Genomic DNA, 16,747 nt, shown 5'->3' with positions numbered 1-16,747 from the left:
TTATCCGATACTTTACATGGATCCACACAAACCAACAAGATAGAGCATGGGAGTATGGGACAGTATTTTGATCCCACTGCCATGCAAGGTTATAAATTAACCTATGGTGTAGTGAAAGGTTGTACATGGCTAAGCATTTTCTTATTGATCACAAAGTAAATAGATACAGGTGATAGGGATAGAGTCTAGAGGCCACTATGCCAATGAAAAATAACATAAAGTGAATTTATGTACCTTTACAGCTAAAGCTAAATTTTGTTACCCAGATGACTGTGTCACAATTAATGCTTATGCCACAAAGTTGAGCATCCACACAGCCCTAATTTCCATCAGAGTGGATGGTACTAGAAATTATTCTACTTATGAAAACTTAGTGCGACATAAAGAGAGGCAATGCCAAAGAAGTCATCACTCTGTTGTTTCATAAAACCTACAAACATAAATTTTAAGATATTCGTATTCAGAACATAGCTGTGTTTCTTCATTGCATCTCTTTGCAATTCCTTGCAAGAACTTCCTATGTTCAGTCTTGAAACTTGGTCTCATAGCACAACTTATCCTGGGGATATCATCGTTTCCTGCAACAAATGTAAGAAGTTCAAAAAGGTGTACCACTCTAATTCATGAAAAGAAATAATAATAAGAATCAAACACTGATGCATTTTTCAAACACAAGGCATATGACAAATGGATAAGGTTAAAGCAATAGCAAAGACAACTATGTCTTCAGCATGAAACTAGGTTTGGATGGTTCAAGAATAGACTTTCAAAACATTGATACAAAACTTACATAGATATTAACGTGAAGGAGACGCATCATTTGATAAGAATACATCTTATTGGTGATCCTTCTGCACCTGCCAACCTCAACGGCAAGCAATGGACAGAATATATTCCTGGTTGAATGTCATCAAGTTTTAGGGCTTCCACAAGAATGATTTCCTGAAACATTAAACCATGTTAATGTTGAGTCTTGACACTGCATTTCTGCTTAAATCAGAAAACCATGTTAGAAAACTCAAGTTTTCCTTTGTATATTGTGAAGGTAGTTCAGAACAAGCATCAAAAGTTTTTTAGGCTGGCAAAAATAAATACCACCTAATGAATATTTTCATCAACCAAAACTGATTAGGATCCTCTTGATTTCTTTGTGAAATGGATAGGTCCAGTTGGTAGATCACAGCCACTCATTTGTGACCAACCAGTCATCAATTCAGTAGAAGAAGTTGTGTACTCTTCTATTACTGTTTTTTGGGTCTCTTCTTCTCATACTGCATTTACCACTGTCGGACTATGAATCGATGGATATGATCTACTAACTGGAACTAATCTGAAAACAGTCAGAATTCTAGAGGAAACTGTCATTCATGATTAATCAAACAAGGATTTTCTTACCCTGCCTTCTAGAAATTCAAGGTGGGACGGAATCAAATCATCATATGCAGCAACAGATAAGTAATCAATTCCTGCATTTCATAAGAGACAAATGCATCAGCTTCAAATGAAGAACATAAATGATAATATAATAAGCAAGGACTTCACTGAGAAAGAACTTAACAGAAGATTATATCACCCTAAATATACATGCACACTGAAGAATACTGTCACAACGTCAAATGAATATTCGAAAGCTAATATTTTACAGAGAAAGTTCTCAATTAATAAAAAGAATATAATGGACATGGCATGCATTTTGCATTATCTATAAAAAGTAATAGGTGTCAGTTAAGTTTGCCTCAGTTGCACAAATAAATTTTTTTTTTCAAACAGCAAAAGTTGCACAAATCAATTGATCTTAGTCAGTGATCCTTGCATGAAATATAGAGCCAAACTTGGAGACATCAGTGCTGGTATCCAACATAGACTCAAGATGGTTGCGCAAAGGAAAATAGAAGTCAATGCTAGCCTTGCTAGGTAGCTCCAAAGAAAAAAAAAACGGGGCTATTTCCACACCCCTATGTGAGAGGCACTTGACTTTTGACTGCTCTCACAGGGTGTGGAAGTAGTGTTATAAAAAAAAAAAACAGTGGAAATGTATATCTCACCAACAAGTTTAATGTCAGTGTTCTCCACCAACCACTTTGCACCATCCTTCATAAATCCTACATAGCTGCGGTCAAATGCCTTTTGGAACATAAGCCGTCTAAAATTACAATAAGCTCTAGTTAATATAAAATTATAATTAGCCATCTAAATTATAATGTGTGTATATAATACACACACGCATGAATATGATACAAGCAAGAACATCGACAGAAACTTGTATATGTCATTGATTGTAAATACTAAACAGTCTTAACAGTGGAATTGTATACAAAGATAAGTCTTATAAAGGCACCTGTCAGTATTTAAGGTTCTGAACAGCACACGACGTACCCCCTTAGGAATATGTAAGGACTGCATAACTTCAGCTGTATTAAGTATATAGGACAGTCAAAATCCAAAAATCAAGGAAAAAGATATGTCCTGTCACTTATTTACAAGTATAGTTATAGTTTTAGCAACCAAAAGGCTACTTATCTGGCCTTCCAGCTGCTGCTTAAGCAGTATACATGGTTTATGTAGTTGTATGTATGAAAGACACAAAGATAATCCCAGATATTATCTCTAAGGTGCTTTTTCCTGGCAATATTAGTTAGCACGTTTTGTTCATTTGAAACAGCAGAGCAGGCTATGCATCCACATAGAAAATAGATGGTCAGAAATACATACCAGTTATGTTCTTATCCCTCGGAACATCAACCAACAATGCCAGACCTATGGATACAAAGTAAAAACACATACAATCATCATGAAAATATTAGTATACCACCAACATAAGTAATAAGCTTTGTTTTCCCCCTTTACTACGCTATTGTGAAAACAGGGTTAAAATCCAATATGCATGGAAAAAAAGGGAAAACATCCCAAAGAAAAGAAAACACAAATTCTAAAATTAAAAGAAAGATGAAGAATGAAGGGCATCCAAAGAGGATAAACCCAAAAACCCTTTTTCTTTTTCCAAGTCTTCAACTGCAAAGCACCTAGCTAATCTTTCACTTGCTAAAAAGTAACATATATGACCTATCCAAGCCCCCAAAAAAGGGTACATACATGTCAATGTCAAATAGTGTAGTATTTCGTCGAACACATAGCGTTGACTTACTCAACAACCCATTAACCCCAAAACGCAAAACCACCCATAAAAACAAACCAAACAGTGAATTGATCAATTACCATTAAGCACTTCCAAGTCAAGCGTATCGACATCGAACCCAGCATCGAAGTAGTGATCGAAGACGTGGCCAGGGGAATCGACATGGGTACCAGTGTGAGTGGGCAGCTTCATCTCAGAGTTGTTGGCGATGGAGCCGTTCTTCATGCTATGTGGGAGCCACAGGAACTGGCCGACCCCGTCGACGGAGTCAAAGGCCGGCATGTTGGTGCTGTAGCGGTGGCTGATGTCAAAGATTCGGCCATCGCCGTACACTTCGCGGCGAGGGGGGATCAGAGTTTCGGCGTCGGAGGAAGGGAGGTGGATGTCGGCGGTGCCGGGGATTGAAGGGTAGGCTGTGGTGGCGTGGGAGAGGGTGGGGAGTGTGAGCGAAAGGGAGCAGAGTAGGAGGAGGAGTACGAGTTTCATGGTTGTGGGTTGGGATTTCAGTTTGCAAAACAGAGCTCCCCAACTTATAATAAGACTCCCACTAGAGCTTTTTCAGCTTGTTTGGTACACTGTTTGTCTTCTTATGACATACAAATATATTTGATGGCTTAATGAACCGGTCAACATCTAATCGTCAAAGAAATATATGACTGACCAACTAGCTTGTGACATATTGAAGCATTCCTTCTCAACGTTAAAAACTAAAAGAGGTATCAACTTGGACTCTTCCTCTCCCAAGATTAAACTAAAAGAGGAATCAAGTGTGACATCCGATGACTTTGTTTGTCTTTGGTACAGTTTTGTTACGGTGTTTACTAACGTCTAATGGTGAACCCATTAGCACTCAAGAATCAGAAAGCTGCATTGTAGAATTTGCATCAAGTCCCATTTGAGTTATTGCATTGTGAAAAGTATTCTACCAGAATGTTGTGCGGAGACATTTTTGTCCACATATATGAAGTGCTGCATTACTTAAACAGTTAAACCTTGTTGCTTATTGTTGATGGAATTCCAACTCCTCTTTTTTTTCTACAAGGCAGGGAAAGAATTAATATTCATGATCTGATGAATCAAAGCTTAATTCATCATTGTTTTACAAACTTTGATGATGAATCAGAGTTTTAATAAGATTGCTAATTATTAGGATATGATTCTTTTTGAGGGTTATAGCTTGATGGGGTTCCAGCAGGGATATATTCTGTTCATTGCTTACCCTTAGGTTGATTGTTGCTGATGGGTCACCAGCAAGATGCATTCTCATCGACTGAGTTTTGTGTAAGCTTACATAAATGTCAGAAATGAACTTGTCTTCATAGTTATTTGTTTTTCTTTATCGGTTTCTTTTGGTCTATAATTGTCTGGTTAGTATACTTGGTCTATAATTGGTGTATAATACCTCATGAGGTTGAGCATGTAATATTGATCTCCTGCAGTACCCAAATGGAGTTTGAGTAATATGTAGTGAAGAAACTTGATATAGTTTCTGAAAATACAAAGTTGCTCAAAATGTATGTATTAATTAATTAATAATTCATTAAACCAAAGAGTTCATTCTTCCTACCATGGGCAAAATGCTCAATAGTCCTTCCTATACACATCCTCAAGCTTTTGAATCCAAAATGCAATTCCAAAAGGCATAATAGGGCATCATAAGTGCTCATTTCATTACTCAAGATTACAGATGATAATAGTACCAGAAGGCAGTTTTTGCAAACTGAGGATAATAACTCTGTTTTATCACTTTATGTACCTTTACAGCTAAAGCTAAATTTTGTTACCCAAATGACTTTACAGTTTATGCTTATGCTACAATGTTGGGCTAGACACACAGCCCCAATTTCACTATACATTATTTGACTTATGACATATTGTGTGTGACATATATAAAGGCAATGCCAAGTAAGGCATTACTCTGTTGTTTGACTTGTTTCATAAAAACTAAGAACATAACTATTACGATATTCATCTATGTTCAGTCTTGAAACTTGGTCTCATAGTGTGTAATTCCACGCAACTTATCCTGCGGCCATCATGTTTCCTGCAACAAATATGAGCAGTTCAAAAAAGTGTACCACTCAAATTCATAAAAAAAAAAATTTCAGCTTCAAAGTTCAAACACAAGGCATATGGAAAATGGACAAGGTGAAAACAATAGCAAAGACAATTATGTCTACAACATGAAACTAGGTTTTGATGGTTCAGGAACAGACTTTCAAAACATCGATACAAAACTTACAAAGATATAAACATCAAGGAGACGCATCATTTGATAAGAATGCATCTTATTGGTGATCCTTCTGCACCTGGCAACCTCAAAGGTAAGCAATGGACAGAATACATTCCTGGTTGGATGCCATCAAGTTTTAGGGCTTCCACAAGAATGATTTCCTGAAACAATAAACCGGTGTTCGCGTTGAGTCTTGACACTGCATTTCTGCTTAAATCAGAAAAAACATGTATGTAGCTCATGACAAGAATGACAAGTTTCTGGGGCTGGCAAAAATAAGTTTCACCAACTAAAACTGGTCGGGATCATATCTATTTCTTTGTGAAATGGAAAGGTCCAGTTGGCAGATCATGGCCATTTATTTGTGATCAAACAGTCATCAATTCAGCATAAGTTGTGTACTCTTCTATTATTTTGTCTCTTCTTCCCATGCTGTGTTTATCACTGTCAGACAATGAATGGATGGAAACGATCTACGAACAGGAACATATCCGAAAACAGTGAGGATGTAGACAACAACTGTCATCAAGATTCATCAAACAAGGATTCTCTTACCCTGCCTTCTAGAAAAACAAGATGGGATGAAACCAAATCCTCATATGCAGCAGCAGATAAGTAATCAATTCCTACATTTCATAAGAGACAAATGCATCAGCTTCAATTAAATAACAGAAATGATAATATAATATGCAAAAGAACTTAACATAAGACTATAGTACCCTAAATATACATGCATAGAAAAATACTGTCACAGTTCAAATGAATATTAGAAAGCTAATACTTTACAGAAAAAGTTATCACTTAATAAAAAGAATATAATGGACATGGCATGCAGTTGCATTATCTATAAAAAGTAATAGGTGTCAGTTATGTTTGCCTCAATTGGATAAATCAATTGGTCGATTAGCCAGTGATTCTTGCATGAAATACTGAGACACCATGTTGGTCAAATAGAAAATTGAAAACACTATCAACTACATGTAGAGACATCAGTGCTGGTATCCAACATATATCAAGATGGTTGCACATGGAAAAAAAATAAAAAAATTAAGCACCTTGCTAGCTAGTGTCTGAAAATAGTGTTATCAACAAAAAAAGGGTACACATGTATATCTCACCAACAAGTTTAATGTCAGTGTTCTCCACCAACCACTTTGCTCCATCCTTCATAAATCCCACAAAGCTGGAATCAAACTTCTTTTGGAACATAAGCTGTCTAGAATTGCAATAAGCTGTTGTTAATATAAAATCTCTTTGAAATGAACTTTTTGTTAATGTTCAGCAATATTTTCAGACTTATAAATCAAATTGAATTATTCGAAACATCAGTAGTCCAATCTTTGATAAAAACAAGATTTGAATATACTTTGCGAAGGAAAACTAGTGGAAGGAATGATAAAAAAGAGGATGAGGTCATCTCAGACAACATTTTCCTTGCTGTTCCAAAAATTGGCTAGTTAAACAAATGAGACATTCTTGTTCACGGGAATCATCATGATTACTAAAAACTAAAGAGTAATGGATCAAATTACAATGGCTGGTGATAGAGGTTCTTTGAACTCGTGGCAATTGTATACAAGGATAATTAGTACCTGTCAGTATTTAAAGTTCTGAACAGCACACGTTGTACCCCCTTAGGAATATGTAAGGACTTCATAACTTCAGCTGTAACAAGTATATAGGACTGTTAAAATCCAAACATCAAGGAAATAGAATCCATGATATGTTCTCATCACTTATTTATAAGTAGAATTATAGTTTTAGCAACCAAAACGCTACTTTTACTGGTGTTTTGGATGCTGCTTAAGCAGTAGACATGGCTTATGTATTTGTATGTAGACTGAATTATGCTTATTCCCCTTGAACAATGCTCGTATCTCACTTTACTCTTGAAACTTTTTCCCCCTAAATTACGCCTCCTATTTTAAATTGCCTCATTTCTTCAAGTTTGTCATCTTTAAGTGCCACGGTAGCTTGGATAACGAAAGAGATGACAGAATTGACGAAATAAGGCAATTTGAAACAGAGAACATAGTTTAGGGGGCCAAGTGAGTGAAAATGAGTTTTGGAGGGTAAAGTGACACGTGGGGCATAATTCAGCGTTCTATGTGTAATGAGACAGAAGGATAAAGTCATGTCAACTGAGAGAGCATATTGTTTTTATGAAAGACACAATGATAAACAAGGTATTATTTCTGAGGTGCTTTCCCCTAGGAATATTAGCTAAGCATCCACATAGAGAATAGATGAAATGCATACCAGTTATGTTCGTATCCCTCGGAACGTCAACTAACAATGCCGGACCTATTGATACAAGCACATTTAATCATCAAGAAAATATCACTATGCAACCAACATAAGTAATCATCATGAAAATATCATTGTGAAAACAGGGCAATTAAAATCCAATATGCATGGAAGGTACAAAAGGCAAAACATCATAAAGAACAGAACAAGTGTGCAAGGCAGAGAAAAACTTGTGTAGGGAGTTGCTGCGGCCTCACCATATGAGGGGCAACACTACCCACTTACAAATTGTCACTTGTTCAATTGTTATTATATTCTTTCATTTATAGTTTACATTTTGAATTGTTAATTTTTTTTGGAATTATTGTCATTTTGCTCCTTATACTATTACACTTGTATCAGTTTGGTTCTCAGACTTCTAATTTAGAAAATTAAGAACTCTAACTTTTTCAATTTTTTCAAGTGAGGTTATTCCGTCAATTTAAATATTTTACATTCAACTTTCCGTTTGCATAGCACCATATGTCAATCACATGAGGTCTTTTTTGAGGGCAAAATAGTCCCTTCTATTTAGATTTTAATATAAAATGTGTAAATTGACGAAATAACTTAAATTGGCAAAAATGAAAAAATCAAACTTCTTAAATTTTCAAATTAAAAATTTAGAATTAAACTAATATAAGTGTAATAATCTGAGAAGTAAAATGACTATTCTTTTTATTTTTTATACTAACAATTGAACATGTGGCAATTTTTTAGTGGGCAATCTTACCACTCATCATGGGGGCGATCTTATCACTCATCATGGTGAGGTGGCAAGCATCTCAAGGCATAAATTTTTATCGGTCAGAGCATCAAAAGAGGATAATCCCGAAAACCCAAGTCTTCACAGCGCATGTATATGAAGGTAACAATGAATAGTGAATTACCATTGAGCACTTCCAAGTCAAGCGTGTCGACATCGAAGCCGGCGTCGAAGTAGTGGTCAAAGAAGTGGCCGGGAGCATCGACATGGGTGCCGGTGTGAGTGGGGAGCTTAAACTCGGACATGTTGGCGATGGAGCCGTTCTTCATGCTTTCGGAGAGCCACAGGAACTGGCCCAACCCGTCGTCAACAGATACATACGATGGCATGTCCGTGCTGTACCTGTGGGTGATGTCGAAGATTCGGCCATCGCCGTACACTTCGCGGCGAGGGGGAGTCAGAGTTACGGTGTCGCCGGTGTCGCCGGTGTCGCCGGTGCCGGCTGCGGTGGCGTGGGAGAGGGTGGGGAGTGTGAGCGAAACGGAGCAGAGGAGGAGGAGGAGGAGGATGGGTTTCGTGGTTGTCGGCATGGTTTGTAGGAGCAGCGTGGCAGTGTGGGGTTGGGACTTCAGTTGGGTGAGGATGAGAACTCGGATGTTTTAGACTTTTTGGAATTGGAGTCTGACGATGGTCCAGGAGGCCCTATACAAATTTGTTGACTTCTACCCTAAAATGAATGGTGTTAGTGACTATTTGTATGTCAGCATATTGTTGAAAGTCACGCCGTATAATAAAAAAATGATTAATTATATATATATATATATCTCAACTATACATTACTTATTAACTGGATACATCTGATTCAAAACTTTTTATTCAGGTACCTCAACTTCAATATTTCGTCAACTAAGTACATCCGTTAGTCTGACCGTTATCTTCTGAGTTGGCGCTGACGTGGCATACGTGAATTCCATCATTAAATATTGATTTGACATTTAAAAATAGCCACATGTACAAAATTAATTAAAAAATCAAAAAACCTATTAAAATTATATTAAATAGAAAAAAAAAGACAAAAAAAAAAAAAAAAAACAGTCCCCCCTGCCCGACTTCACCTCCCTACCCAGCCCCTTCCCTCCCCCTTCCTCCCCTACCCATCCCCGCCACTCCCCCCACCCCACCCCACCCCACCTCCCCCAGCCCTTTTACTCCCCCTAGCACCCGATCACCAAACAAGCGCCGGCGACCCACCTCCCTCCCACCAGCACCCGACCACCAAACCAACGCCGGCGACCCACCTCATCCCATCCATCCCCTCCCTCCTTCCCCGCACTGGTTTTTCATTCATTTATTTTGTTTGGGCACAATTTTGTGCTTCTTTCTATCCTATTTAGTAGTGTAGATCATATATTAGAGAAATCAAATCAACACCAAGCATTTCAATTTCTTGTCCTTGTTGTGGATAGGCTTTTGGGTGCTTAATTTTTGAATGGTTCTCTATTGTTCTATAATATTTCTACTTCCAGTAGCCTACTGTTGAAGTAGGATGAATAGTTCTTTCTTTCAAAGAAGTTTGTATGATGTTTCTATTACGTACTGTTTTGTGGACTACCTACACATTAAGATTTGAGCATATATGAAGTCCCTGGAGGCTAAATCGTGGTTTGATTTGCAGAGTTGTTTTGATTAGAAGATTTCTTAATGCGATGATACATAGTTATTGGATATGGAGAGGGTTCCAGAATCAAAGGTGCTTCTTGGGAAATTGCCCAGTTGGGATGGGTGGGATGGGGTGGGTCGTCGGCGTTGGTTTGGTGGTCGGGTGCTGGGGGAGGGAGGTGGGTCGCCGACGCTGGTTTGGTGGTTGGGTGCTAAGGGGAGTGAAAGGGTTGGGTGAGGTGGGGTGGGGTGGGGTGAGTGGCGGGGATGGGTAGGGGAGGAAGGGAGAGGGAGGGGGGCTGGGTAGGGAGGTGAAGTCGGGCAGGGGGGGTTGGTTTTTTTTTTTTTTTTTTTTGTCTTTTTTTTTCTATTTAATATAATTTTAATGGGTTTTTTTATCTTTTAATTAATTTTTGTACATGTGGCTATTTTTAAATGCCAAGTCAATATTTAATGGTTGGGTCCACGTATGCCACGTCAGCGCCAACTCAGCAGATAACGGAGGTACTTAGTTGACGAAATATTGAAGTTGAGGTAACCGAATGAAAGTTTTTGAACCAGAGATACCAAGTTGATAAGTGATGTATAGTTGAGGTATGTATATGTAATTAACCCATAAAAAAAAAAAAAAGCAAATTACAATTTAGTATCTCAATTTTACATGTTGTTTTAATTTAGTATCCTAACTTTTAAAACTTGTAAAAAAATACCTTAATTTTCATTTTGTGTCAAAATAGTACCTCTGTTAGTTTTTATGTCAAATAAACTGTTATCTGCTGATCTGGCATGGGTATTTTCGTCTTTTTATCCATATTTAAAAAATAATAATATTTTTAAAAATTTTAAATAAAAATATTTCCTAAAAATATTTCTTAAAATAAATTAAAATAAAAAATTACTTAAAATTTATTTTTCCCCCCTCTTCTTCCCCATCCCGCCCCCCATCCTCCCCCTTTCCCAGCCCGACGTCGCACCCCTCCCCCTCACCCAGCCCCTCCCCTCCCCTCCCTCTCCCTCTCCCTCCCAGCCCCTTCCCCTCCCTAGCCTGCCCCCCATCCTCCCTGCCCGACCACCCTCTCCCCCCACCTCAGTCCCGTCGCACCCCTCTCCCTACCCCCAACCTCGTCACACCCCCTCCCCTTCCCCAGCCATGCCCCCACCCTCCACCCAGCCTCAGCCACCCAATCCCAGCCCCGTCCTCTCCCCTCCTAGCCCCCACCCAACCCTCCCCTTTCTGCCCCCACCCAGCCCACCCCATCCCATCGTTCCGACCCGCCCCCTCCCACCCATCGTTTCGACCCACCCCCTCCCTCCCCCCGCTCCGACCTCCTCCCCTCTCTCCCTGCCCGACCCCTTCTCCCCCACACCCCCGGCGCACCCCTTCTCCCCCTTCTCCCTGCCCCCTCACCCCACTAACCAGACCCTCCCAAATTTTTTTTATTTTTAAAAGTTTTAATTTTTTTTAAATTTTTTTTATTCAAAAGTTTTTAAAAATATTATTATTTTTTAATATGGGTAAAAAGACGAAAATACTCATGCCATGTCAACAAATAATGGTTTATTTAACAAAAAAACTAACGAAGGTACTATTTTGATATAAAATGAAAGTTGAAGTACTTTTTTGCAAATTTTCAAAGTTGGAATACTAAATTGAAATAACATGTAAAATTGAGGTACTAAATTGTAATTTGCTCATAAAAGAATCTATATGATCAAGTTTGTACATTTTATTATCAAAGGTAATGCTAGCGGAACATGTTTGTACCACATTTGTAGTCATTTGTGGTACTATATGATGTGGTTTTCTACCTATTTTTATTAGGGAGAAAGAGAGAGAGAGAGAGAGAGAGAGAGAGAGAGAGAGAGAGAGAGAGAGAAAATGATCAAATGTAGCTAAGAAATATTATGTGGTCCACAAATGTGATACACTAACATATTCCTCCTAACATTACCTTTTATCAAAATAATGATTCTAATAAAGAAGCCCCACAATCTACTTTCTAAACCTTCCAATTTTACCCCTTCCCACCTCACCCCACCACCCTCCCCTCCCACCTACCGACGGCCCTATATCTCCCTCATCCCCTTTCTTTTCCCCTTCTCTCTCTCTCTCTCTCTCTCTCTCTCTCAATTGAAGTGGGTTGAAGGCCGACAAAATCGCATTTTGTCTACACATTATAAGAAAAATTCTCTTATAAACATGAGAAATGTGAGCATACATAAACATGAAAATTATGTATGCTCGCATTTGATGTTTATGTATACTTACATTTTTCATGCTTGTAAGAAAATTTCTCTACACATTACTTTCCTTATCCAAAATATAGAGAAATCCTCCTAATTTTAAAAAATATTAGGTGAATAGACTATGCTTCCAAGGATTCTTATCTCTTCAAAACTTCTACCTATATAATACACAAACAAGAAAAACTTTAGTGGGAAGTTGATTGCCACCTCACCATGCTGAGTGGCAAGATCGCCGATTAAAAGCTTTTCACTTGTTCAGTTGTTAACTTGTTATTACAATTGTTTAGCCTGATACTTGGTATTGAGATGCAAATCTTGAAGTTACATATCTAATTTTTAAATTTTTGTTTCTCTCTAAGGCAATTGTTGAGTTTGTTATTATTTCCGCACTCACTTGTTGAGTTTATTAATAGTGTTTTAATTTGTTTTTAACTTTATCCAAGGTGCGCCCTCCTAGTCTTGCCACTACGCCAATAACATATAAACAACCTAATATTCATGTCTATTTTATTTTTACACTTCACGTAACTTCATCCTCGAAAATGGCATTACAGTATTTCCAATCGCGGTCATGAGATATGCCTATGAAAGATTTTATCCCATAAGGAGGATATCACAATGCTACTTTTTCTTTGGGTTTTGAAACTATAAAACTATAAAACTATTTCTCAGCCCTATTACTGAATTAAGAAACCCCCCTTTTATTCTATAAGAAAACAACCATATTAGGAAGTAGAGATTTGGTAATGCTCAGAGAGCCTCAGACCAGAACAAGATTAGCAAAGAAAGAGAGATTTTAAAATGCCAATTTGAGACTTTGAGCCAACCAAAGTCTTGAGACATGCATTTAAAATTAAAACAAGTACTAGACATGTGTGTGATGTAAGACACCCTTCAGAGTACAGACAGCAAATTCACCTTCATGAATCATAAATAAATCTAGGTCCATACACCCAATACCACTCCAAAATCTTAGTGCTCTCCAACTATATATCCAAAGTTCAAAACCCATTGAAATTCCAAAAACCCACTTACTATAGCCACTACCCCACTTTACATTCACATTCACATTCACATTCACATTACATTACATTACATCATTCATTCCTACATATACATATCTCACTCACTCAAACCATCTCTCTCTCTCTCTCTCTAAACTCACAGTACTAAGCCATGCCTAACCTCAACCTCCTCTACCTTCTCCTTCTTCACCTCTCTCTGTTCTCCACCAACCAAGTCCAAGCCCTCACTTCACCTTCAGACATCTCAGCCCTCAAGGCCTTCAAAGCCTCCATCAAAGCCTCCTCCATTCCTTCTTGGTCCTGCTTAGCCTCTTGGGACTTCACCACCACCGACCCATGTGCCCTCCCTCACCGAACCCACTTCACTTGCGGACTCAGCTGCTCACTCGACTCGACCCGAGTCACCCAGATCACCCTCGACCCGGCTGGCTACTCGGGCACACTCACCCCACTCATTTCTCAGCTCACCCACCTCACCACTCTCGACCTCGCCGACAACTCCTTCTTCGGCCCAATCCCACCTTCCATTTCCTCCCTCTCCAACCTCCAAACCTTGACTCTCCGATCCAACTCGTTCTCCAACTCGCTCCCTCCCTCCATAACCAACCTCAAATCCCTCGAATCCTTAGACATTTCCCACAATGCTCTAACTGGGTCTCTCCCAAACACCATGAATTCGCTATCCAATCTGAGACGCCTCGATCTGAGCTTCAACAAGCTCACCGGGTCGCTCCCTAAACTCCCGCCAAAGCTCCTAGAACTCGCGCTAAAGCGCAATTCGTTATCCGGGTCGATCTCGGAATCGTCTTTCCACGGGTTGACTCAGTTGGAAGTGGTCGAACTCAGCGAAAACTCGTTCTCTGGCACCTTACAATCCTGGTTCTTTCTCCTCCCCTCCATCCAACAAATCGACATCGCAAACAACAGCCTGACACGTGTCGACATCCAGAAACCCGTCTCCGGCGGCAGCGAGCTGGTGGCCGTGGATTTGGGGTTCAACAGAATCGAAGGGTACGCGCCGGTGAATTTCGCGAGGCATCCGCTGCTGTTGTCGCTGTCACTCCGTTACAACAGGCTACGTGGCAGAATCCCATTGGAGTATGGGAGGAAGAAGTCGTTGAAGAGGTTGTATTTGGATGGTAACTTCCTGATTGGGCAGCCGCCGGCCGGACTGTTGTCCGGGGACTCTGGGTTGTCCGGCAGCTTAGGGGACAATTGTCTGCAGGGGTGTCCAGCGGCGTCTCAGCTGTGCCTGCCTTCGCAGAAACCCAACTCCATATGCAAGCAAGCCTATGGTGGTAAAACCAAGGTCGTGAAGACTTGAACTTGAAGCGTCAGATATTGTCAAGTCAAATATTTTTATTATTTTTTTTATTTTTAACGTTAATAAGGAAAATGTATAATGCTTTTTTATTTAGTAATTTTGTAAAATAATTATACATGAGATCGTAAGGTGTAATGTAGGAAAAATTAATTTGAGGTAACCGATACATTGATTTGTGGTGTAATTAATTAAATGTGTAAAAATATTATTAGATGATATATTTATATAAAAAATTAGAATTAAATACTAAATCTTAATAATTTTTTGGTATAGCATGAAGACCATATAATATTTCAATTAAACTACTAAATTTAAATATAATTTTTTAGATTGGGTCACAAACATATTAGCCCTTTGATTTGAGCCTTTTTCATCTGACATTTTTGTCCTTTGCCCCACATATGATGGATGTTAGTTAAAATTTATAAGGTTTTGATAAAATTGCCCTTGAGGCTTTTATATTATCTTGAAAATTTGCTAATGTATTCTCAATTTCACATTTAGTTGTAACTGTACGACACTCACAACTTCAAATTTAGTTGTGACTGAACGACAGTCATATCTAAGTTGTGAGACAGTCACAATTAAGTTGTGACTTAATTGAATTTTTTTTAGAGAAATTATACTATAATATAGTATAAATAGAGGTCAAAACAATATTTTTACTCAAAATAATACATAGTATAGTGGTGTGAGTTGTCTCTTTCAATTTACCAAGACAGTCACAGTTAAGTTATGATTGAATTGATTTTTTTTTTTAAATACAATATAGTATAAATTAATGTAATATTTGTAATGTAATATTATTTTTATTTTTTTATTGTAGTGGCATGTGATGTAATATTTGTAAATTATAATACCTTTTACTTTATTTATTTGTTTGACTTTTCAACTAGTACTTAATCTAAAATGCTATTTAATTTTGGTACCTAAACTAAAAAATTATTGAAATTTAGTAGTTAAAATCAATAAACTTATATTTATATTAGTATAATATAATATAATAATATTCACTTATATTATGACATATTAAATTGATTATACAGAATAATTTCTCGTAACGTAAAATCTCCTCTCATAATATATTGATGACATGTTTTTAATTTACATTACTCGCATCACTCAATTATTACGTTCTCATGATAAGTTGGTTCATGATTGACTAATTGTCTATATCTTTTATGTTTTATCTCTTACCTCGTGTATCTATTAAAGTATATACATATTCGTGATAATTTTGTATTTTCATGATCCAAAATGGATGAAGTAAGTTTTTTTTTTTTTATTAAGATTTGATAGGAGGTGAGTATTGAGTATTGAACTTTGGTGCAAGAGAGCAATTCTACGATCAGCAAATGATTAAAATGTAAATACGTACAAAATCTAGAAACCTATTATTTTATATGACCTTATAAATGTACACTTAACTCTTAAATTTTAAAAAGATGTCGTTTTAAATATAAACACAAGCTAGATTAATGCAATATATGATCAGCAAAGAATCCTATTCCTATTTAATTATCTCAATTCTCAAGCTTTGGCTAAACCATCGGGCGAACCTGCTGGATCACAATATGTTTTAACTTCAGGTTTCCATGCATGAATTTGAATTGCCACGAGAGTAAGAGCTAGCTAGTCACTGATGGTTCCTTCAATTCAAACAATTGTCAGTTAATTTGTCACTTTATAATTTTCTCTGGAGGGGAGTGTTTGTTGGCCTAGAAATTATTGGCCTTTTCACTTTCACGATCAAAGATGATTCAAAGGTTCACAGGCAACCAGGCCCCAGCTAACTAGCTAGGTTGCATTATTGTTCACTCGCTTTCAAAGTATCCCAAATTACCTGTTTTGCGAGGGGCCAGTAAAAAAGAGAATAATACTTTGAAACACTAAATTGGGTCATCATCCCTTCACTTTTCTTTTTACCTGTTTTGCGGGGGGCCAGTAAAAAAGAGAATAATAAATATTCTCTTCCCAGTCCCAGAGAAATAACAGCCAATATTTTCTTCATCATAGAGCTAAAGGAGAATTATGCATGATGAACATGGCTGAGTTATATATAAACAGTAGTGCTAGATATACTACATTTTTATACCATAATTTCATACCACTTTATGTGGCAACTTACATT

General features: G+C 37.8%; 3 protein-coding genes across 5 annotated transcripts; 1 reads left to right on the top strand and 2 right to left on the bottom strand.

Annotated features, from left to right (window-relative positions):
* Nucleotides 1–186: 186 nt before the first annotated feature.
* LOC147276690 (cyclase-like protein 2) lies at nucleotides 187–3,726 on the bottom strand. 2 transcript variants are annotated; one of them, XM_086253762.1, is made up of 7 exons: nucleotides 3,217–3,726; nucleotides 2,713–2,757; nucleotides 2,339–2,411; nucleotides 2,046–2,143; nucleotides 1,396–1,466; nucleotides 803–942; nucleotides 187–579 (listed from the first exon to the last, which is right to left on the bottom strand). In XM_086253762.1, exons 1-6 carry the CDS (start codon nucleotides 3,620–3,622, stop codon nucleotides 817–819), a joined length of 819 nt encoding a protein of 272 aa, XP_086109888.1. In that variant the 5' UTR covers nucleotides 3,623–3,726; the 3' UTR covers nucleotides 187–579; nucleotides 803–816. The 2 variants fall into 2 exon arrangements, with proteins under 2 accessions (XP_086109888.1, XP_086109887.1); XM_086253761.1 differs by having other exon boundaries at nucleotides 187–578; nucleotides 791–942; nucleotides 3,217–3,725.
* Nucleotides 3,727–4,639: 913 nt separating this feature from the next.
* LOC147276689 (cyclase-like protein 2) lies at nucleotides 4,640–9,137 on the bottom strand. Of its 2 annotated transcripts, XM_086253789.1 has the most exons (7): nucleotides 8,546–9,134; nucleotides 7,629–7,673; nucleotides 6,962–7,034; nucleotides 6,488–6,585; nucleotides 5,925–5,995; nucleotides 5,379–5,530; nucleotides 4,640–5,180 (listed from the first exon to the last, which is right to left on the bottom strand). In XM_086253789.1, exons 1-6 carry the CDS (start codon nucleotides 8,949–8,951, stop codon nucleotides 5,405–5,407), a joined length of 819 nt encoding a protein of 272 aa, XP_086109915.1. In that variant the 5' UTR covers nucleotides 8,952–9,134; the 3' UTR covers nucleotides 4,640–5,180; nucleotides 5,379–5,404. The 2 variants fall into 2 exon arrangements, with proteins under 2 accessions (XP_086109915.1, XP_086109916.1); XM_086253790.1 differs by lacking the exons at nucleotides 4,640–5,180; nucleotides 5,379–5,530 and adding an exon at nucleotides 5,538–5,842 and having other exon boundaries at nucleotides 8,546–9,137.
* Nucleotides 9,138–13,132: 3,995 nt separating this feature from the next.
* On the top strand, nucleotides 13,133–14,778 carry LOC147276688 (Leucine-rich repeat (LRR) family protein). The gene has a single exon (XM_086254582.1). The coding sequence runs from the start codon at nucleotides 13,444–13,446 to the stop codon at nucleotides 14,614–14,616; it is 1,173 nt and encodes a 390-aa protein (XP_086110708.1). The 5' UTR covers nucleotides 13,133–13,443; the 3' UTR covers nucleotides 14,617–14,778.
* The last annotated feature ends 1,969 nt before the right edge of the window (nucleotides 14,779–16,747 follow it).

The sequence above is a fragment of the Dryas octopetala genome, chromosome 8, assembly GCF_963921425.1.
Source record: "Dryas octopetala chromosome 8, drDryOcto1.1, whole genome shotgun sequence".
In the NCBI taxonomy this organism is placed as follows: domain Eukaryota; kingdom Viridiplantae; phylum Streptophyta; class Magnoliopsida; order Rosales; family Rosaceae; genus Dryas; species Dryas octopetala.
This window is presented reverse-complemented; position numbering and strand designations above follow the sequence as displayed.

Coding starts and splice junctions, on each gene's coding strand:
- LOC147276688 (XM_086254582.1), top strand. CDS start 13,444: ATGCCTAACCTCAACCTCCTCTACCTTCTCCTTCTTCACCTCTCTCTG.
- LOC147276690 (XM_086253762.1), bottom strand. CDS start 3,622: ATGAAACTCGTACTCCTCCTCCTACTCTGCTCCCTTTCGCTCACACTC. Junction 2,412..2,712: donor GAGGGATAAGAACATAACTG/GTATGTATTTCT, acceptor TACTTAATACAG/CTGAAGTTATGCAGTCCTTA. Junction 2,144..2,338: donor AGAACCTTAAATACTGACAG/GTGCCTTTATAA, acceptor TTGTAATTTTAG/ACGGCTTATGTTCCAAAAGG.
- LOC147276689 (XM_086253789.1), bottom strand. CDS start 8,951: ATGCCGACAACCACGAAACCCATCCTCCTCCTCCTCCTCCTCTGCTCC. Junction 5,996..6,487: donor CACTGACATTAAACTTGTTG/GTGAGATATACA, acceptor TATGAAATGTAG/GAATTGATTACTTATCTGCT. Junction 5,531..5,924: donor TTGTTTTTCTAGAAGGCAGG/GTAAGAGAATCC, acceptor TTATTGTTTCAG/GAAATCATTCTTGTGGAAGC.